This window comes from Leptonotus elevatus, chromosome 4, assembly GCF_054856555.1.
Source record: "Leptonotus elevatus isolate MCC_2025b chromosome 4, RoL_Lele_1.0, whole genome shotgun sequence".
In the NCBI taxonomy this organism is placed as follows: Eukaryota; Metazoa; Chordata; class Actinopteri; order Syngnathiformes; family Syngnathidae; genus Leptonotus; species Leptonotus elevatus.
In genome coordinates, this window is record NC_141242.1 from 26,717,020 (window position 1) to 26,739,434 (window position 22,415).

The following is a 22,415-nucleotide window of genomic DNA, read 5'->3' on the forward strand; positions in this document are numbered from 1 at the left end:
TTAAGACAGTTTTTGAATGAAAAATGGGTCATCCTGGCAAAATAGTTCCTTTAAACTAACACAGCAACCTCGACTCACAATCGAAGAGACTTAGAGATGAACTGTATTTAGAATTGAATGATTCTCACCTCTCTATCTGACAGGTCTCCCTGCAATAAGCTCAGCCTCTCCTTCAGCACTTTCAGCTCCTTCTTCGTGCACTCCAACTCCTCCGTCTTCTCTCGGTCGTCTCTGTCTCGCTGCTCCTTTAATCGCTCTATGATTCGTTCCTACCACAAACATGAACACACTTCAGACATCCATGTATAAAAATATATTGTATATGGCTTTTAAAATGAACAAGGGCTCCAGTCACCCACCAGGCAATGTTAATGCCAATATAAACTCTTGGATTTTCACTCAGGTGAGGATCGTCGAGTCAATGTTAACTAATCAATGATGTCATTTATATTTTTTAAATTGTCATGCAAACATTCCCACCTGGATAATGTCGTACATTTGGGGCATATATGCTCTGGTACCAAAAAAATTGTTATTTTTTTGGGGGTGGTCAATAACAAATAACAGTCCTGGTCTATTTGATTCAATCCCTAACTCACACTTCATGTATTAATACATTATACAAAAGCACATTCATAAAGCGGAAGGGTGTTTATTTACTCATCTGCAGAGTGTACAGGTGTATATATTAAGGCATTCATCTGTTACCTTTTCTGCAAGAGACTCCTCCAGCGTGGTGAGGGCAGTGTCTGTGTTGGACGTGTCAGCTTGCAAAGACTTGACTCTCTCCTTGAGACTGCTCATCTGCTTCTCCTTGTCCCTAAGCTGCTCCTGCAGGTTCTCAATCTTGAGAGAACACATATAAAGCCAGCCACGGAATCACTCAAAGGTGTAGAAACAGGGGTGTCTAAACTATTGGGGACATTTGCGGCATGCGGTCCATTTTTGTGTGAAAATAAACTACAAACAATAAAATAATTGCTTGATAGATTATTTCTAGTGTGTTTAATAATTTTAAGGTGAACAGTGGTCCCTCCATCTTTCTGTATGCGGAACTTGGAAGAATAAGTTTAGAGAAAAAGAAAGATTAAAGATTCACCTTCTTCTGAAGCACGTTGACTTTGCGCTCCTTCACCTCAAGCATGTCCTTGAGGTCGTGGATCTCTCCACTGAGCGTGCCTTTCTCTTCGGACACTTCTTGGATCTGCTTGCTCTTCTTATTCAGAGTGGCCTCCTTCTCTTCTAAGCGCAGACGCAAGGCATCCACCTGACCAGGAAAAAATAAAACACTTATTACAGGCTGTAATAAAGATCCGGACGTTGGCGCCACGCATTCCACTTTGAGTAAACGGAAAACGCCACACTTTAACAATGATAGACAGCTGTTGTGGACCAGGTGCCACAAGGAGAAAAGGCAAAAAAAAGGATAAAGCATTCTCCCCCCAAAAAATTTATAAATAAAAAGACTAAATAAATAAATAAAAACTGATAAAAAATATATAATTCATAAATGACATACAAAAAATAAATATAAATGGAAATGAAAACAACAACAATATATATATATATATATATATATATATATATATATATATACCTAAATAAATAAATAAATACAAAGCCCAACCGAAGACACGCTGAGGACCGCTCCCTCATTTGAACAACATTTCGACCTGACAGAGCGTCTGCACCATGAAATAAATGTGAGAGCAGAGCGTTTTTTATTTATTGATTGATATTTAATTCTATTTATATATTTATTTTATTTTTGTATTTATTTCAAGCTTAATTTTTATATTTATTTTTGAATCAATTTTTTTAAGTATTTGTATTTATTTAGGGGCTATATATATACATACATACACACACAGTATATACATACACACACACACACAGTTTCTATCTATATATTCTCCCTCCCTCTCCCTCTATATATCTATTCTCTCTCCTCCCTCTCTCTCTCTCCCCCTCCCATTTATATGTATTTTTAGTATAAAATTTTTGAATTATATTTTTATATAAGTTTTTATTTTCACTTGTATTTTTTATTTTTATTTAGTCATGTATTTACTTTTAATTTTGGCAGTTATGATCCATAAATTCCACGTAACAGAGTCGCTGAATTGAAGGAAAAAAAGGCACTCCTGACACTCCATCGGCAATCCAACCTGTCCACCTCCCGCATGTATATCATGTCCTTTTCACCAAAGTGACTGTCAATGCTCTTGGGCGGAAAGGACGGATAAACGCAAGTTTTAGCCTTCCTCGCCATTGTAGTCCATTAACGCTGCGCCACAACTTTCCTGCCACATAGTCACGTGACGACCAGATCTCTATTGAAGACATCGCTCCACTTTGTGGATTCCTCATGTCCGATTTACACAATCTTATTGGTACATCGCTTCACTATTTTGCTTGTTGGACATCCACAACTTTGTTTGGTCTTGTTCTATTGAAGCTGACAAGAGTTTTGTGGATCGATTTTACAATGAACTCTGTTGACAGTCTTCTGCCCAGATTTAATTATAACTTTTGATTTAGTTATAACTGTTTAGATCGTTTTCCAACAACTCCAATGGAGGGGAGAAAACTTAACAGACCTAAGGGCGTGGTTTGTGAAAGTTCCATTATGAATACTGCTGCTGCCTGTGACAATCTAATTTGCTCACCATCCATCCATCCAGTGTTTTGAATGTGATTGTGCTGTACCTCTGTTTGTAAAATGGCAGCCCTCTGCTCCTTAGCAGTAAGAGACTCCTTGAGGACTTCAATGTGCTGTTTGCTGTCTGAAAACTGGTTGGTGAGTGTCTCCAATTTTGTCTGCAGGCCCAGGAGCTCAGTGTCCTTCCTAGAGAGGTCTTGCTTCACCTGCTCCATCTATGAGTGGAGACGAAATTCAACAACAACTCCTTAGGGTTGCAAACGGTTGGAAAATTTCCCGTTTCAATGGTAAATTTACTTAAATTCCTGTTAATACAGTACCTATGGAACATTTCTAACTTTCCCAGAATTGTGCAACTCGCCTCCTTAAACTCTGCTAATTTAATTTCCCGCACCAAGAAACTCAGAATTTGTCTGACCTTGCTCTTCATGAACTTGGTGTGGCTGCGGTAGACCTCCATTTGCTTCATCTCCTCCTGACGCTCCTCACAGCTCAGAAGTCCATTAGACTTCATCATGAGCAGTTCCTCCTCCATGTCCCTCAAACTTCGTTCCATAGAGTTGATCTTTGCATCCTGAGGGTGATGAAGGTGCTCTAACGCAAGTGGCTTGACAGGATCCACACAATTCAGGTATAGTACTTCTGATGCAAAGTCCTCACCTTCATGTCAATGACTGTCTGTAAAGCCTTAGTTTTGGTTGACTCTGGGGTACCCTCATATCTACGATGCAGCTCCTGTTGATAGACAAGATTTACTAAACAATCCTGTGTAAGAAATTACAAAATAGAAACCACAATATCCACATAATTTATAACCTTTAATAAAATTTTAAAAAGCACAATACTATACAAACAATAAGCAGTATTTAGTAGGCACAAAGACAGGTGGATAAAGTGGAAATAGTAGCAGCGGTATTTATGATAAAGGTGTGTAATGAGTTTTCATTGCCCTATAGACAATAATATAAAGGTATTGATTGAAACATTTTTGGCACCAGAGTCTGCCTCACTTGATTTTATGTATCTAATGATACCGTGGCAATGTTTTAGGAAGCTAAAAAAAAATGGAACAGCACATCCACATTGTTTTGATTGTCTTATTTTATTTATTATCTCAAGATGACATCTTTTTATATGTTTATCATCTAGGGCAGTGGTTCTCAACCGTGGTCCTCAAGTACCCCTATCCAGCCTGTTTTCCATGTCTCCCACAGCCAACACAGGTGTTTCAAACAATCAGCTAATCAGCAAGCTCTGCATGAATCCTAATAATGATTCTCAGCTGTGTTGGCTGTAGGAGACATGAAAAACAGGCTGTATAGGGGTACTCGAGGACCGGAGCTGAGAACCAGAGGTAGGCAACTCAGTCGCAGAGAGAGCCACAGTCCTGCGTATTTTAGATGTCTCCCTCCTCCGACACAGGTAATTTATATGATCATTTCATCACCAAGCTCTGGAGAAGCCTGATAATGATCCTCACCTGTGCTGGAGTAGGGAGACATCTAAAACACGCAGGACTGTGGCTCTCGAGGACCATGGTTGCCTACCCCTGGTCGAGAACACTGATTCTCAGCCCCAGTCCTTGAGTACCCCTAACCAGCCTGTTTTACATGTCTCCAGCCAACACAACTGAGGATCATTATCAAGCTTCATGCAGAGATTGCTGATTAGCTGATCATTTGAAACACCTGTTTTGCTTGTGGGAGACATGGAAAACAGGCTGAATAGGGGTATTCGAGGACTGCGGTTGAGAACCACTGGTTTAGAACAATAGTGGTTCAAACCATCCATCCATTTACTACCGCTTATCCCGGGTCAAGTCGCAGGGGCAGCAGCTTTAAGAGAGAAACCCAGACTTTTCTGTCCCCAGCCACTTCAACCAGCTCCTCCGGCGGGATCCCAAGGCGTTCCCAGGCCAGCCGAGAGACATAGTCTCTCTAGCGTGTCCTGGGTCGTCCCCAGGGCCTCCCGCTGGTGGCACATGCCCGGAACACCTCTCCAGGGAGGCGTCCATCAGGCATCTGAACAAGATGCCGGAACCACCTCAACTGGCTCTTCTCCACGCGGAGGAGCAGCGGCTCGACCCTGAGTCCCTCCTGGATGACAGAGCTTCTCACCTATCTCTAAGGGAGAGCCCGGACACCCTGCACAGGAAACTCATTTCCGCTGCTTGTATCCGGGATTTTGTTCTTTCGGTCAGGACCCACAGCTTGTGACCATAGGTGAGGGAAGGAACGTAGATTGACCTTTAAATCGAGAGCTTTGCCTTTTGGCTCAGTTCCTTCACCACCACAGACCGATACAGAGCCCGCATCACTGCAGACGCTCCACCGATCCGCCTGTCGATCTCCCGATACCTAATGCCCTCACTCGTGAACAAGACCCCAAGATACTTGAACTCCTCCACTTGGGGCAGGATCTCATCCCCGACCCGGAAAGAGCACGCCACCCTTTTCCGACTGAGGACCATGGTCTCGGATTTGGGGTGCTGATCCTCATCCCAACCCCTTCACACTCTGCTGCGAACTGCTCCAGGGAGAGTTGGAGATCACGGCTTGATGAAGCCAACAGCCCCACATCATCTGCAAAAAGCAGAGATGCTATACTGAGGCCACCAAACCGGACCCCTCAACGCTTCGGCTGCGCATAGAAATTCTGTCCATAATAGCTATGAATAGAAATAGTCCAACCCTCACTGGGAACGAATCCGACTTACTGCTGACAATGCGGACCAAACTCTGACATCGGTCGTACAGGGACCGAACAGCTCGTATCAGGGGGCTCGGTACCCCGTACTCCCGAAGCACCCCCAACAAGACTCCCTGAGGTACACGGTCAAACGCATTCTCGAAATCCACAAAACAAATGTAGACCGGTTAAGCGAACTCCCATTCACCCTCGAAGACCCTGCCAAGGGTGTAGAGCTGGTCCACTGTTGCACGGCCGGGACGAAAACCCCACTGCACCTCCTGAATCCAAGATTTGACTTCCCAACAGACTCTCCTCTCCAGCACCCCTGAATAGACCTTACCAGGGAGGCTGAGGAGTGTGATCCCTCTATAGTTGGAGCACACCCTCCGGTCCTCCTTCTTAAAAAGGGGGACCACCACCCCAGTCTGCCAATCCAGGGGCACTGTCCCAGATGTCCACGCGATGTTGTAGAGGCGTGTCAACCACGACAGCCCCACAACATCCAAAGCCTTTAGGAACTCCGGACGGATCTCATCCACCCCCGGGACCTTGCCACCAAGGAGCTTTCCAACCATCTCAGTGACTTCGTCCTCAGAGATAGGAGAGCCCACCTCAGAGTCCCCAGATTCTGCTTCCTCAACGGAAGACGTGTCGGTGGAATTGAGAAGGTCTTCGAAGTATTCTCCCCACCAATTCCCAACGTCCCGAGTCGAGGTCAGCAGCACCCTATCTCCACTATACACAGTGTTAATGGTGCACTGCTTTCCTCTCCTGAGAAGCTGGATGGTGGACCAGAATTTCCTCGAAGCCGTCCGGAAGTCGTTTTCCATGGCCTCACCGAACTCCTCCCATGTCAGAGTTTTTGCCTCAGCGACCGCTGAAGCTGCATTCCACTTGGCCAGCCGGTACCTGTCAACTGCCTCCGGAGTCCCACAGGACAAAAAGGCCTAATAGGACTCCTCCTTCAGCTTGACGAGGATTGCAGCCACGACAGGCACCGACAACCTTACGGCCACAGCTCCGATCGGCCGCCTTGACAATGGAGGCGCGGAACATGGTCCACTCGGACTCAATGTCCCCCACTTCCCCCAGGACAAGGGAGAAGTTCTGCCGGAGGTGGGCGCTGAAACTCTTTCAGACGTTCCCAGCAAACCCTCACAATACGTTTGGGTTTACCAGGTCTGACCGGCATCTTCCCCCACCATCAGAGCAAACACACCACCAGGTGGTGATCAGTTGACAGCGCCGCCCCTCTCTTCACCAGAGTGTCCAAAACATGCGGCCGCAAATCTGATGACACGACTACAAAGTCGATCATCGAACTGCGGCCAAGGGTGTCCTGGTGCCAAGTGCACATATGTACACCCTTATGTTTGAACGTGGTGTTTATTATCAAACAATCCGTGACGAGCATAAAAGTCCAATAACAGAACAGCACTCGGGTTCTGATCAGGGGAGCCGTTCCTTCCAATCACGCCCCTCCAGGTCTCACTGTCATTGCCCACGTGAGCGTTTAAGTCCCCCAGGGGGAACGCTCTCCAGCACACCCTCCAAGGATTCCAAAAAGGGGTACTCTGAACTGCTGTTTAGTGCATAAGCACAAACAACAGTCAGGACCCGCCCCCCCCCACCCGAATGCGGAGGGAGGCTACCCTCTCGTCTACCGGGGTAAAACCCAACATACAGGCACCAAGCCGGGGGGCAATAAGTATGCCCACACCTGCTCTGCGCCTCTCACCTCAAAGCAAGTGCACAAATAAATGTTTGTATAGCATATCCATGGCGCAGCAAAAATAATGATTTATATTTTTATGTATAAATAGATGCCTTAACCCAATTAATAGGCTTTACATGATCAGGATTTTTGGAGACGATGACCGATCGCCGAGAGATTAAAAAAAAACAAAAACAATATCAGATGACCGGTTCAATCAAAAGATGGAGCAATATTGTGTGTCTATTTAATTAACTTGTTTATTCACTGTATATATATATATATATATATATATATATATATATATATATATATATATAAATAAAAATTGAATTTTGGGGTCAATCAGCGAGTTTAAAAAAAATTATACTCAATCTCCAATTCAATCAGAAAATGGAGAAATATATCTAAACAACTTGGATATCACTGGCGTTGAGCCAAAAGTTTGTACCTCCGAAATTGTCACTTTTCAGGAAACCCCAAAAACGGCATATTTGTTCAACCATTTAACATCATCAAAGAGAGCAAGCCATTTTCATTTGGAAGCTGGCTGTGTTACAGTGTCAACGTTTTATCTGTACATGATGCTGCGTGAAGCCGTTTGTTTTGGCTCAGTAGAGATTGCCGCTATACACAAACTGCATTGAGTAAGTAATCGCGTCACGAGATTAGCTCAACTCAATGTTCGATATGACCGTAGGTAAGGGTTGGAATTGGGGGGTTAGATCACCAAATGATTCCCGAGCGCAGATCCTGCTGCTGCTTCCCGCTCCCTCAGGGGATGGGTCAAATGCGGAGAAAGAATTTCACCCCACTTAGGTAGATGTGACAATCAGTAATACTTTAAAGACAGAGTCCAAAGTTTTGATCGTTTCTGTTTGTAAAAAAACAATTAAAAAAGGACAAAATCACCACCACACATTAACAGAAGCCCAGAGGTGTAGATTGAGAAGGAGTTAATGTGTATACATCCAGTGTTTATTTAGTGTTTATTTCTGAATGAAACCTTTGGACTCTACCTTTAAGTTTATCTCGTATCCTTGTTTAGCACAAGTTTAGTGTGTCTTTATTTCCGTGCTAGTTCAACTTCAAACAACACACCTGCCAGTCAGTTGCATATGTGATTGGCTGAATGTGCGTGGCCTAGTGGTGTAGTCCAGGGTATACGCGGATAAACAGCGTATACCCACTTCTTTTTCAGTCAGTTTTGCATCTTCCTCTTCTAAATCCTCAATTTTGCATCTACCCACTTCTAAATCCTCCTTAATGCGCAGTGATTGCGCACCATTCAGCCATGACCCACCCTCCGCTGTCACTAAATGGCTGGCCTGTTACTCGCTGCCTTATTGGTTAATTACAGGCATGAGGAATGATGCGCCAATCAGAGAATGAGTAGGGCTTTATTGCTAACACGTAAGGTGCCAATGCCACTCCAGTTGATTGACAGGTTACTCTGTCTCCTGCGCGATGATCATAAATGTGAGCGAGGCAGAAATTAAAAAACTTCTTTCCAGTGAGTGACGGCATGATGATGTATCCAAAGAGCATAACATACTGTATATTCAATGAAAACGTCATTCACAGGTTAAGATTTAAAGTCGTTTCCAAATGATTCATTGTTTTAAACTACTAGCAATATGATTGTACAGAGAATTATTTTGTCACCAATAAATTGTTGTTCAACTCTGCGTGTTGGCTAGGTTAACGTTATGAAATGTAACTTTATCCTAACGTTAGCATCTTAACCCTACACTAGCTAGGTTACGATGACTTTCAGATTGTAATGTTAAATGAATGAAACTGTAATAAATACCCAGACCAGAGATTATCTCTTATATTTAGGTCTAAATAACATTAGCCAAGTTATTGTATACTGTATAGTGGAGGTTTTACCAATTCCGGTCCACGAGATCTGGAGTCCTGCAGGTTTTAGATGTTTCCGCCCACTAGCACAGCTGATTGATATGATCAGCTCATCAGCATGCCTGATAACGATCCTGAAGATTAGTTTCAGGTGTGTTGGTAGGTGGAAACATCTAAAACCTGCAGGACACCGGTCCTCGAGGACCGGAATTGGTAAACCCTGGTATAGTGTATAGAGAAACTTAACGTATTATAATACTTAGCCCTAACTAACTTACATGATGTAGTTTAATTTGATAGTAGATAACATATTATTCATGTTTGCCTCATAAGAAATACATTTTACATTACAAACTGCTCCTAGTTCATGATAATTTTATTATTGTGCGTAATTATAAATGACAGGTTTTTCTTACATGCCACCATTTCTAAAATGGCGTTTTTCTAGAAGGCAAAGAAATAAAGTACAAGTTTAAAAAAAAGAAGTCATTTTCTGAGTTTACCCACTTCTCCAGGGACCACTACACGTTACTTATGTAAATAAAATGATTTTATGACTTTTTACCAGACCCCCCCACCCACACACACAAAAATATGGTATGTAGTTTATATAACTCTAATAGGGAATGTTTGGCACACATTAGTGGATAAACATGTATGTTTACCGATTGTCGATTAAATGTACTGAGAATGGTAAGAAAGGTATTATCTATATTCCACACTTTTGATAGTATGAAAGTATTATTGTCAGTAACAAATGTGTAAGTAAAGAAAAATGTCGAACTCCCAGAGTCGAACATGGCATTACTTCTCTCAACACGGTTATCTCTCTGTCTCGCTGATCCAGTAAACTTTCCAGGTGATGCCGGTGCATCTCTGCATCGGCCAGCCTCCTGGTGCGCTCTTGATCCTCCTCTGACGCTTTAGCAGATGGACCTGAACACATTGTAATTGCGTGGTTACATAACAGCAATCCTGTGGGTTAGGAGCTGCTAATACATGAGGAGAGATTTTGTATAATTTAAGCAGATGATGTTTTAAATGAATTGTAGAAGTCTCAAACATACATGCACCAATATAAAAGGTGGGAATATTTTCAGGATTCACTGCACGACAGTTACGAATGTAACTACGGTTCTCTGAGTCCCTGACCGCCAGCATTGCTTGTCACTCAGAGCCCTCATGTTTGTTTGTTTTTTGCACGAGAAGGTTCTGAGAGACCGTGTTCCGGTTCCCATCCCCTCTTATACATGGGGATTGCGTCAACCGGAACCATGTACTACGTGTCCTTTTATGTATTCTTTTCTTGAGTGTAGGCGTGCACATAGGGATTTTCTGTGCTGTTTGAGCACCGTCATCTGCCGGCCGTTCGAGACTTATGGAACCATAGTTACATTCGTAACTGTTGTTTTATTTTGCACACAGATCATCCTTTTATACAAGCTGACATAAAAGTAAAAATCGAAGTTAAAAGAGGCAAATGTCTGAAAGCGGGCAAAAAAGAGAAAACGGACATAAAAGATACAAATGTTACAGAGTGATTCTATAGGTCAGCTCTCCAAAATGCTGATTTGTGTCAGGAAAGTTTTGTTTGCAGCTACAATACCATAAATCCAGCCTGCCAAATGTGACTCACACGCGTTTTGCTGTTTTGACAGACAGCAACGTAGTGTCACACCATGAAGGCATAAAAGCTGCAAGATTAATAACTTGACAAGAGCTTTCCCTTCCATAAATATCTCCAATACATATGCAATGCATGTAAGAAATCAGCTTCTTTCACAATACACAACCCTTAGCTAACATGGTGCAAAAAAATTAAATAAATAAATAAAAGCTTCTCACGCTCCCACTGACCTTTGCTTTGCAACATCTCCAGGAGTTTCTTGATGGATTCGTCTCGGGCCCCCAGGGTTTGCTTCTGCGTGTCAATTCTCAGCTCCATCTCCTCCAAAGTTTTCCTAAGAAGAAAAAGCTCCTTGGCCTGCCTGTCATGCTCGCAATGCAGCCGTCTAAAGTTCTCCTCAGTCGGTTCAGACGCCAGAGCCAGATCCCGGCCTTGGCTGGCGGGGTCTTGCTGGAGCAGCTGGTTTAGGTCCCGCTGGATCCTTAGCTCATCCTGGAGTGCCTGCACGGTCATTTGGAGGTGCTGCAGAACGGGAAAAAATGCATCTGGTTCAACAACATGTTTTCGTCAAGCGGTTCAGTTCGGCTTGTCACAATACTGTTTAAACTGGCATAACTGTTTCCGCAACAGGCTAACAGGTGATAAAAAGGACAGAATTTCGTAACGAGGTGCTATTTACATTCTTCCTATTACGTCTGTCTTATAAATGCCTCACATTTTTTCCGATCAATCGGAGCACCAGTGCACCACAGCGCTGTATGTACTGTATTCCTGTTTCTGTGACTTATTTAGCTTTGATGCCAATTTGATTGATACCTCCTGGAAGTTCGCTATGTATCTAGTTAAGTGTCTTAAACACAACTTGTGGATATGAATGTGGTCTTTAATGTATGTTTGGCTTCTATAGAGAAGTCTAATCCAGAACAGTGCACTCATTTACAAGTTTTGTACTTATTTGGCACATAGAGCTTAGTTTAATGCACTTTTATACTGTAAATGAGTGGTGCTGCTGCCCATTTAGTATTTAGTCAAACTATAGGTGCACTGTTAAATATTGCAGTATTTGTGTGATATTGAAAGTCGGGTATTTGCACTCACATGCTGCAGTGCATTGTTTTCTGTTTAACCACACGTCGTTTCTCACACATTAATCACCACCACCTCTGAGTTGTTGCTATGGAGATTTTCATCGACCAACCGGGCTTGCTTTGGAGGAGCGTCTGACGGCGTGTTCTTGCGGTGCTTCAACTCATTAAATTAACTATTCTAGGTAACATTGTATAGCACGGAGGCACCACATATTGTGTAAATTGTTGCTCCCTGATTTTTTTAAATTGTGTTTTTCCTTTATGGGTAAGATCAGGGGATGTCATTAATATTTTTCAATTGTGGGTGTGCGAAGCGGAGCTCTTGTGATTAAAGGCTACATAAATAAATTTGACTTGACTTGACTTATCCTTGCACACACACAAATCCCATAGTTAGCACACAATACCTGCCATTGGAACCAATGCTTGTGCCCATTTGCCTGTACCCCTGGATGTTTGTCTGCACATACTGTAATGCCTGTGCTGTTTCCTGCTCGTGCCTTCAACTGGATTAAAACTTCCAAACCACATCTTCACTCTACTGACAATTATGTTCTAACCAACACCCTGGGGCCGAACAGGGCATTCCCCAAGTCCAATTTAATGTAATCACCTATACAGTCCAACTTTAGCCTCTCCAATAACTTTCTTGGAACATTCCACAGGTGAAAACGTTAATTGGAAACCAGAGAGAGTTATGGAAAGTTTGGATTATTGTTGTTTGGGACATTGGACTTGGACTCTGAGCTCTTATTGTGCTGTAGGTAAGGCAATTGCCAAACAGGGATCTAGACTGAGACCAACTTGGGTGCCGTAATTTTTCTCAACAATTCACCAAAAGAAAGAGAGATTTCAACAGTATGACCAGCATTTTGAGAGGTGCGGGAGGAAGTCTCTGCAATTCTGAAAGCCTCGGTGCTAAGTATCAAACATGTTGATAATTTCGGCACTCAGGTGCCATTGGCTCTATATGTGCATAGCACAGGAGCCAACGGTGTGCTGCTATTATGGAGTATATTTCGGAGGCTCTAATTTAGGGCTTACACCATATCATTAGAAAGCAGCGCTTCTGCGTAGGAGCAAAACATACAGCAATATGTCTTCCGGCTTGGAGGTCTCCATTGCAAATGGTCACATGATCCCAAACACATGATCAACGCAACTTTAAGCATGCATGCAGCTATGCAAACTGTGAGCAGAACAGCGCCATCAGCACTCGGGAGCCATCCGCGCCGGGAGCCGATAGCACTGCGCTGATGGTGCCTCGTCAGTACAGACTGGTTTTCTGAGTCACCCAGACACAATAAAACAAAACAAAAGATAAAAGATGCTTAAGAAAGCACATGGATTTAAGATAAACCACAAAAGTAAACAAACAGCGACAATAGACAACAGTCGTGATTTTAAAAAAACCCCAAAGAAAACGCCTTGGAGGTGTGTGTGTGTGTGTGCCAGCGTGGGAGGCCAACATGTGAAAGCAGACAACTTTAAATTACAACACCCACTGATTAGCCCACAACTGCTTGGGCATTACTGTAATTAGTCCACAGTGATTCTGCAACTCAGTGGGGGCAAATTATAGAGATCTGCCCTTTCACTAAGGATCCCAGCGCAGCAAAGAAGGTTGCCTCGTTTCAATTCCTCTTGGCTCACTCAACAATCATACTGTAGGTTCAGAGACAAACGTTAACTCTTTCGAGAGCATAGTATAGCATTTTTAATGATAAACAGAGAAAATAAAGCAGGCATTAGACTTGCAACCAATTTTATTCGTTAAGCAGGAGAATATTGCTCTATACGATACTTTTTTTTAAAAACCTGCCTGAAACCTGGCAAAATGCTTAAAAAACTAATACCCTCTTTTCAAATTACAAAAAAGAGCAATAATAATTATTAACCGATCAAAATATACAGAATCAACAAATTCACTATTTATCAAGTTAAACACAATAACATTTTCTGATCTAGTTGAGTTTAAATTTGCAAAAAAAAATTACAAGGTACACAACAACCTACTTTGCCACAATATTCAGAAGCTGTTTGAAATCAGAGACAGTGACTGTGATTTGAGGGGTATAAGTGTATATAAAAAATTCAAAACAAGAATAAAATATTAAGTTACAATTATAGGTGTAAATTTGTGGAATAATTTTGAAATTAACCTGAAAAGGTGTGAATCACTGGTTGTGTTTAAAAGTATGTATAAAAACAAAATACAGCAACAATATTTAAATCAGGTATAAGTCAGTACAAATGTAGAAAATAGAGTGCAATTAAAAATGTATATGTAAGCCTTTGTACTGATTTATATATCTGTGAAAATGTTTGCTTATCAACTAAATGTACAATATTGTTTGCATATTTATGCACGTATAAGTTCAGCTGTTTATGTGTAAGTTTGTGGGTTTTTTTCTCTTGTAAGGGGGTAGGACTCGATAAGTTTAAATAACTTCTTCCTTCTCCCTTTTGAACATGTAAGTTGTGCTGAATGATGATTATGTATGTAAAAACAAAAAAAATACTTTTCTTTTAAATATTTTTATTTTAACTGCAGTATTTCTGTTGCTGGTTTATATGTTCAATAAACAAACAAACAAAACAGTTTTCAAAATCTCTACACTACTTACAATATTAGAAGTAATTTTTTTATTTTAAAAAATCCCTTTTTAACATAAATGGAACATTAGTATTTACACTATTTGTTTGATTATTTTTCATGATTTGGCATTTCAATTTCTTGCTAAAAATATATGCAACAACAATGAAATTCTGGGGCAATTGTGTGTATGTAATAATGTGATGGTGTGATGATACATTCGATGAATATTTTTACAATGGATTGTTCTACCGATTATCCAATCAAATAGGTAAATATGGATTTTGCCTTATTAAACAACAATAAATGAACATCAAATGTGAGTGGAATTGGCTGTTGTTAGCTAATGTTAGCAGCTAGCTGTTGACTAGCTAAGCGTTAGCCAGGCTGTGTATTGAGTCAATGAGCGTCATTCGTGGCCATAGACACCAGCATATGAATGTACTTTTGACCAGTTTATTTTGTTCATATTTCTTTAATAAAGCATCATATTTCTTCAACAGAATGTGCGTTAGCAGCTGTGTCTATCCTTCACCACTTGTGTGGACAATGCAATATGTTCTCTAACTCGCGGTGGTAGGCTATATTAAATAAATTAGCTAACATCAATACATTACCTCGTGCTGGTGATGATGTTGCTTTGCTGGAGACACATTGCACTTTATCATCTTTCATAAGTGAAAATAATCCCAAACTTTCGACATTCTCTATCATTTCCCGACTCTTTACCACTGTGCCAATTTATTTCTTCACCCAGTAGCGCTTGCAACCACAGTAACATTAATCCATGTAGAAGCATGGTCCCTGAAAAGCTACCAGGCAGAGATCTTACTTTTTTCTATTTTGGAGTTTTGATTAATCATTTCAGCCATATTATATATTTACATTATTTTCACAGTCATAACTGCCCTCTAAAGGAAACCATAATTACAATATGGCTTTTGATGAAAATTTGTTTGATACCCACGGTCTAAGTAAGCAATGTAGGAAAACTCACCTGAACTTCGTCTTGAATCACGCGGTACTGTTCCTTCCACACAGAGATCTTCGACACCTCGTCTTTGCGGAGTGCTCGCTCCTTTTTTAACTCTGGGCTCCAAAATGTCTTGATGGAATTCATGGATGAGCTCAGCTTACTTTCTTTTACTTCCACTTCCCGCCGCAACAATTCATTTTCCCGCAGAACCTAAGACACAGAGAAAAATGCAAGAAGATGTGTCATAAATTGTATTTACAAGAGGTGCTCTGATTACAATAGAGAACCGGACGTCACGTGACTATTTCTCTGATCATTCCCCCCGTGGCAGGAAAGTAGCAGTGCCGCGTTAATGGACTACAATAACGAGGAATGATAAAACTAGCATTTATCCATCAACTTTCTGCCCAAGAGCATTGACACTAACTTTGAAAAGGACATGATATACATACACGAGGTGGACAGGTTGGATGATATTACCATTGCATCACAGTGTCAGGAGTGCTTTTATTAACTCGGCGACGCTGCTACGTGGCATTACCCACTCTCTTACACCGATGAGTGCTTTCGAATCTGATCATACAAAGACTTAACAAGTTTGTACAATCCGGATTTATTTACCCTTTATGTGTGGTCAAAATGCCATTAGTGAGGTTTCCATCCAATTGTTTCGACTTTTTTAAGCAAATTTACTAAAAATGTGCAAAACGGACATACGACTTATACCCGTTTCCATCTGTTCTTCTTTTGTAAATATTGAGAGGGGACTCCGCCGCTGTAGGTGGCGGTATACACCATAGAGATGGGATCACCAGTAATTTAAAAGAAGAAGACCAGGAAGCAACTGCGCCGTGCGATGACGTCGTATGAGTTTTCTTTGGTAATTTTTGATATACCGTAGGCTACCGTTTCTTTGCTGTATTTCATCTAAAATTGCATTAATATTTGCTTCTTTAATTAATTCCCCAAAAATTTCTGTTTCGACATCCCCCCAAACATACCTTACTTTATCGTCCGCCATTGCGCTGTGACTACTCATCAGCGTTTATTCGCAAAACCTGTTTCCATTGCCAAAATTCACATTTTCCTTTATTCGATACGCTTCAAATTCCACGCACTCCAAGCGCAAAAACTTTTCTTTCAAATTTTGGGCCCTTTTTCGGATTTCTATCGTTTCCATTCAGTTTTATTTTTGCCTTTCTTGAAAATTCAAATAAAAATGGGTGGATGGAAACCACAGTATTTACATTAGAAGTTTCATGCAAGTCTTGGCAGTGTTATTTATGCCGTAAAAAGTCTTTATCTTACTCAAGTCTTACTCAAATATAAAACAAACACTTCTGTAGTACCATAACATTTTTATTTCTCATTAAAGCAGAGTTGTAGTAGAATGGGAATTTAATTTATTTTTATTGCTAACTTTATTAACTCATTCCCAGCCATTTTCACGGAAACAACCCCGGCTGTTTTACAGGATTTTGACTGATTTTGCAAGACCCACAGAATATTGTATTCTATTGCTATAAAAACATGGAACCTACCAAAAGAAAGATTAGAGTCTCTTCTTTCATCAGGAAAAAAAGTATACTCCAATTTGTTTCCGTTTTGCAGCAATTAGCATTAGAATATAGCTAAGTTTCATCATTATTCACAAATCTGCTTTAAAACAGTAGGGGAAAGAGCTTGTTGCAACATGGCCCTGGCTGATCTCTTATACTCGGTTGCCACCTGCTGGCCATTTGTGTAATAACTACCATTGCTTCACACATTCTCTTCAATTAAGAGGCTGCATCAAAGCCTTCTGTATGCTCTAGCATAAAAAAACGTATAGGTATGTCTTTGGGAGCATGGTACTATTTAAACTAGAATGCATTTATACGTTTTTGGGAGCAAATTAGTTAATGTTTTTACTGACATCCTTTTGTAGTGATTTCAGCCCTATCAAGTTGGGACCATTGTGAATCGAGAACCCCCGTAATAGAAGAACCAATTTTCCCTATTTTCAATCAAGGCAGTGTCACCCAGAGACAGGAGGAGAGAAATACCTCTTTGAGTTGGGCCTGAAGGTCAAGTATGGTGTTATCCCTCGCTTGCCTTAAAGAATGGGGTACAGTGGACGCCATGTGGTGGTCCCCAAAAGCCAAAGCATCGCCCGCCATCAGGCCAGCAGGCAATACCGTGCTTGAAGGCACCGAGGTGGAGATGTTGGGCGTGCTCGCGGCCACCCCGCCGCTGCTGCCGCCGCTCCTTGATCCGTAGGTCACCCGCTGCCGCCCCATGGTGGTCATGACTCCGCCTGCACTTTTGGGGAGGTGCTCCCCCACGGCCACCTCATTGTCACTCAGGTACATGGGTCCCGAGGTGGCATATGCTGCATTGAGGGACTGGATGTTCTCCATAGACAGCGTCTTGCCCCCTGCACCTCCGGGACCTCCTCCGCTGCCCCCGGTGCTGTTAGTGCGACGGTGGCCCATGCGAGGGGAGCGAGGGAGACGAGGGGAGCGACCCGATCCCTGATTACTACCCCCACCTGCATCTCTGCCTCCACTATGGTTGGCATCCCCTCTGCCAACCGAGCGGGCGCTACCATACATATTTTGAACAGAAGACTCAAATCTAGCAGCAAAAGTAGGGTTGGTAGCCTCAGATGTGTGCAAATGATTACACTGATTTGTGCTTGTGTCAGTGGTTGCTCAACAGGAGGCAGAAGGCACAATGTTCATGATGGAAGAAGTCTCTCCACTTTCACTGACAGGCGGCATATGCAGAAATCCCGCTTCCAACAGGAACCAACGCATCCGCCGATGCTAAATGTGATGTTGATCTGCAAAGAATGAAGAGTCCTTTCATGTAAATTGAAATTTGGAATACATTGTGATTGCACGTACACTCGCCAGTCACATCATTCGGTGCTAGTGGTGCAACGGATCAGTGTTGATCCGTGGTCGGTTCGGATCAGGCCCCACGGTTCGGATCGCCTACGATCCGCGGATTGGTTGGTAGGGGGGGGAAAAAAACAACAAAGTGAGCATTCACAGTGGACACCATTTAGACATGTCAAGGAAGCTGAAACATACTCAACGTAACACACCGCTTCAAGCTAACTTAAAAATAAAGTTTGTTTACATTGATGGCAATGCAAATAGCCTTGGTAGACATTTACTTTGAAAGTGGCCCACGTCGTGGCATGATGGTAGCTTGACTTCCCTTTTAGACGTTCGTAGTTTTGATTGACATTATAGTTGCGACCAGTCAACACAACGCTATCCTGAACTCATATTCAATCGCAAATTTAAGACGCTAAGAAACCGCTAATTAATTACGCCGTCATTGTATAATACGGCAGAAGTCTCCGACGTAAGTGCCTACTTGCTAGCATGCAGCTAGCTGTTAGCAATACCTACAGGCGCCTGGCTGGTAGCTGTAAATGAATTTGACAGCTGGTAACTGGCTTACTTGAATTATTTTTCAATATTCTGGACCAAGGCTACTTTGTAATTCACTCTTCATGTATAAAGGAAGGGAATGGGCCTTAAATTACACTTTGAGGTATTTTCATTATTAAAAATAAAATATAAAATAAAAAGCTAAATAGAACTTTGTCTTCATTTATTTTATAAAAACACTTTTGCCCATTAAAAAAGAAAAACATTTTACTCAAAATGGCAAACATCGCCATTTAGATTGTAGGAACACAAGTTTAAGCCCTCAGTACCTTATTTTAAACATGGACCATGTATAAAATGAGAATGTTTCTGCCTCATATTTCAATAAAAGTTGTGTTACTAAATCCTAAACGGCTATATTAGACATTTTGAATTGATTTTTTGAGTCAATTTAATGGGAAAAAGTGTTTTACAAAATAAATGAAGACACAAAATCTTAAACGGCTATACTGTATTAGACATTTTGAATTGATTTGTTTTAATGGGGAAAAGCATTTTACAAAATAAATTAAGACAAAGCACTCCCTTTTCTTTTTTCTTTCTTTCTTGCTGATCCAAAAAACGATCCAATTAGTGGCTCAAATCCGTGATCTGATCCGATCCGTGACTTTTGTGATTCGTTGCACCACTATTAGGTACATATAGTCCATTTCCTGTACCAGTGATTCCCAACCACTGGAAAGTCATCCAATTTCACTTGGTGCTAGTACTACCAACTTCCTCAGTCCATCACACCAGCACACATTTTTACATAAATTCTATAAGCGAAATATTAAACAGAATGCTGTGTTTCACTTAGTGGAGCCACATAGAACATATTTTTAAAAAATGCATGAAGCACCTCTCGCTAAACATTCAACAAGAAAATAGTCAGTAATTCTGCGAGAACAGAATTAATTGCAGCGTCCATTCGTCTAGGTTAGGTTGTTATCAGTGTTTTGTTGTTAAGGTTAATATTCTGCCCTCACAACACGTTGCCAGCTTTGTGCGGCGAGACAGATAGTATGAAGACTGAAGCTCCAGAAGCTTTGTTGAGGATTCGTGCGGATTCTTTTGTTTTGTTCCTTCACAAAGACCAAATAAGATAACTGTTCAACAAATGTAACAATTAGTCCAAGTTAGTTATTAGTTACTGGACTAATAAGAGACTACATCAGCAACACATATTTCACCACAAGTGTAATTCATCTGATACAGCTGCCACAGGCCATAAAAACACAGACGATAAATTGCGTCATTAGGTAAATGAGGAGTCACTTACAAAACTTGAAATATTCAGTTGATTACTTACAAAGACATAACCAAGTTTTTACTGGCATCTACAAAGACGCTGCTACTAAGAACAATACCAAATATCCACAAAACGTGTCCCCCCCCCCAAAAAAAAGTCTGACTAAAAACTGTGTAAGGCATAACAGTTATCATGGCGTTGTGAATCAATACTTTTATTTTTTACATCGATGCATATTTTAAGCAGTGTAAATCGATATAAAATATTCGATGTATCATTACATCCCTAAAAATGTACACTATCTTTACCAAGTTTCTTTAACCAGAAGCTATGCTTGACAATCTACGCAACAGTCTACTACTACCACCACTGATGAAAACACTGAACTCTTATAGCAGGCGTTCACACAACGCCAGGTGAGGTCTATCGAGAACTCTGCACTGGAACTACACACCAACAAAAATCTCAATTCAGCGGATGCTTTGAACAAAGCTTTACACGTACGGACTTGGTTGTTGAGCATCATATTCTTCTGCTTGAAGCCTCTCATTTTTGTAGAAAATTGTACTACACATTGGAGCAAGGTGACAGCCATAGAGTTATGCCGCAAGAGCAAGACTGCAATGGGGGACTGAAAAACTTCAAATCATGCAGCAATTTTGCCACACTGCTCTAATGTCAGAAGGCCAGAAGGAAATTATATGCTTTCAAAAATTGTAAACCCTAAACTGTCAAATGCTCAGGGCCCCATGAGGGTCCAGTATCTGATACCTGAAACGAAATAGAAAAAAAGGAAGGCGCATCCTGACTTTTAGGACAACCAAAACTGTTGTTGTTTTGTTTTGTTTTTAAAGCAAACGTATCATCACCCCTGCTATAAATGCTCACTTAAATGCATCTCTTGAAACCCTCAGGTGCAGTTCTATGTCCAGGCCGTGCAATTTAGGCTATTTTATGTTTTTCCTAACAAACATCCACGCAAAGTCCTAAAAATGAACCAAACCTCCAGTGTTGTTAGGGTGTGACAAGTTCTTACTCCAATCAAGAAAAGGCCAAAATGCATGTTTAAGTAACAACAAACTTGACCTTTTATATTCGTTATCATCATGATCTCCTTCCTCCAGACGGGTAAGAGAGAATTTGCTAACTGTCTATTTGTTACCTAAATCCCCACCACGTAACTCCTCAGCCTGCGTGGCCTTGCTAGCGGCTAATGTTTCTCAATCTACCGGCTAACGGTGACGGTTAACCCTCTTGAATATGAAACATTTCCCTATCTTGAACAACAAACCATTGCAAAACCTTATGGTTGTGTGTGTTAAAAACTCGCAATGTATAACAATAAGCTATGAGGGCAAAATGTGATGTGCTGACGTTTACGTGTAAACTACCAAAGGGAGGAAGGAAGGAAGGAAGGAAGGAAAAAGGGGAATTGTCCACATGGGGCGGAAGGAAAAAAAACTCCACCATGCATAAATAGATAAAGACACGAACACTAGTCTGCAGATAGCGTTCTTTAGCCCAAGGTAACACACGACCAAATTGTCAAAAGCAGAACGGTACATTTTGCACAATCCCAAACGACACCGACGAACACGGGTCCGCTGTGGAGAGTGGAGACACCCATATAATCGAACCATTTTCCGAAGCAGCTTTATATGTATTAATTACAGTCGCTGGTTTGTCATTGAAGGGTTTTACATACCTGTCATTCCCGTCGGTACACGTTCAAATTTGTATGAAGGCTAGTGTCTTCCACGTACGTGGTCAAGCCAGCAGAAGCTCTCTTCTTCTTTTTTTCCCCCTTCGCTGCAAACACAATAGCCAGCCAGTGGTGAAAACCTCTGCGATAAACTAGCTTTTTTTGTCGCCTGTTAGCATCCAAAATCTGCTGCGCTTCCCTAAACAATTACATAATAGTCATTCGATAGCAAAATGACTGGGTTTCAGATGCTCGTAGCTCGACAGTTGTCAATCAGATTTTGCCATCTTTTTTTGCCAGCAGCTCACGAGAGCCAGCCAGTGACGTCAGCAAGCCTTCGATGCGCGTTCCCAACACTCGATGCTCGCCACGCTTCTGTTTCAATTGCGCGGTCACGAGAAGGAGACGGCCACATCATTAGGTACAAACACTCACTGACTGAGACCAAAAAAGCCACGCAGCCCCCTAGCCAGGGTAAGGCTGACTTTTGTAAACCCTGCCCTTGCTAATAGTATTTCAAACACATATTAACTCATATAAACACAAGGAAGTGTGATTGCAGTTCATTATTATGAGCTCGAAAATTTGTCCTGACCTGTACTGTACCCTCTCTTACGATATCTCGGCTTTATGTTTTATATCTAGGGCATTCGAGAGTTTCCATTAAAAATAAATGAATACATAAATAAATAAATAATAAAAGTGTAAGTGGTTGAATGTTGTGCTTGTTTAATTTCTGACTTTTCAGAGAATATGATAGGTGGTCAAATCAATTAGTATATATTATATATATATATATATATATATATATATATATAT

At 41.4% G+C, this 22,415-nt stretch overlaps 1 protein-coding gene across 5 annotated transcripts in view; it reads right to left on the reverse strand.

The window, feature by feature from the left end:
• LOC147176413 (ELKS/Rab6-interacting/CAST family member 1-like) overlaps positions 1–21,942 on the reverse strand; it is a 37,388-nt gene extending 15,446 nt beyond the window's left edge. For 3 of the 5 annotated variants that reach the window (XR_015094583.1, XM_086073464.1, XM_086073462.1), the window contains exons 1-11: positions 21,600–21,941; positions 17,263–18,041; positions 15,239–15,427; positions 10,788–11,079; positions 9,739–9,866; positions 3,323–3,397; positions 3,081–3,236; positions 2,710–2,877; positions 1,100–1,267; positions 709–846; positions 129–269 (exon numbers count right to left, since the gene is read on the reverse strand). Coding sequence is in view for 3 of the 5 variants with exons in the window: in XM_086073464.1 (XP_085929590.1) it covers positions 129–269; positions 709–846; positions 1,100–1,267; positions 2,710–2,877; positions 3,081–3,236; positions 3,323–3,397; positions 9,739–9,866; positions 10,788–11,079; positions 15,239–15,427; positions 17,263–17,811 (2,004 nt within the window). In the remaining 2 variants the exon portion in view is untranslated. Of the gene's footprint in view, positions 1–128; positions 270–708; positions 847–1,099; positions 1,268–2,709; positions 2,878–3,080; positions 3,237–3,322; positions 3,398–9,738; positions 9,867–10,787; positions 11,080–15,238; positions 15,428–17,262; positions 18,042–18,105; positions 18,196–21,599 lie in introns of all 5 variants that reach the window. The other 2 variants (XM_086073463.1, XR_015094582.1) reach the window with 2 other exon arrangements.
• Between the last annotated feature and the right edge of the window lie 473 nt (positions 21,943–22,415).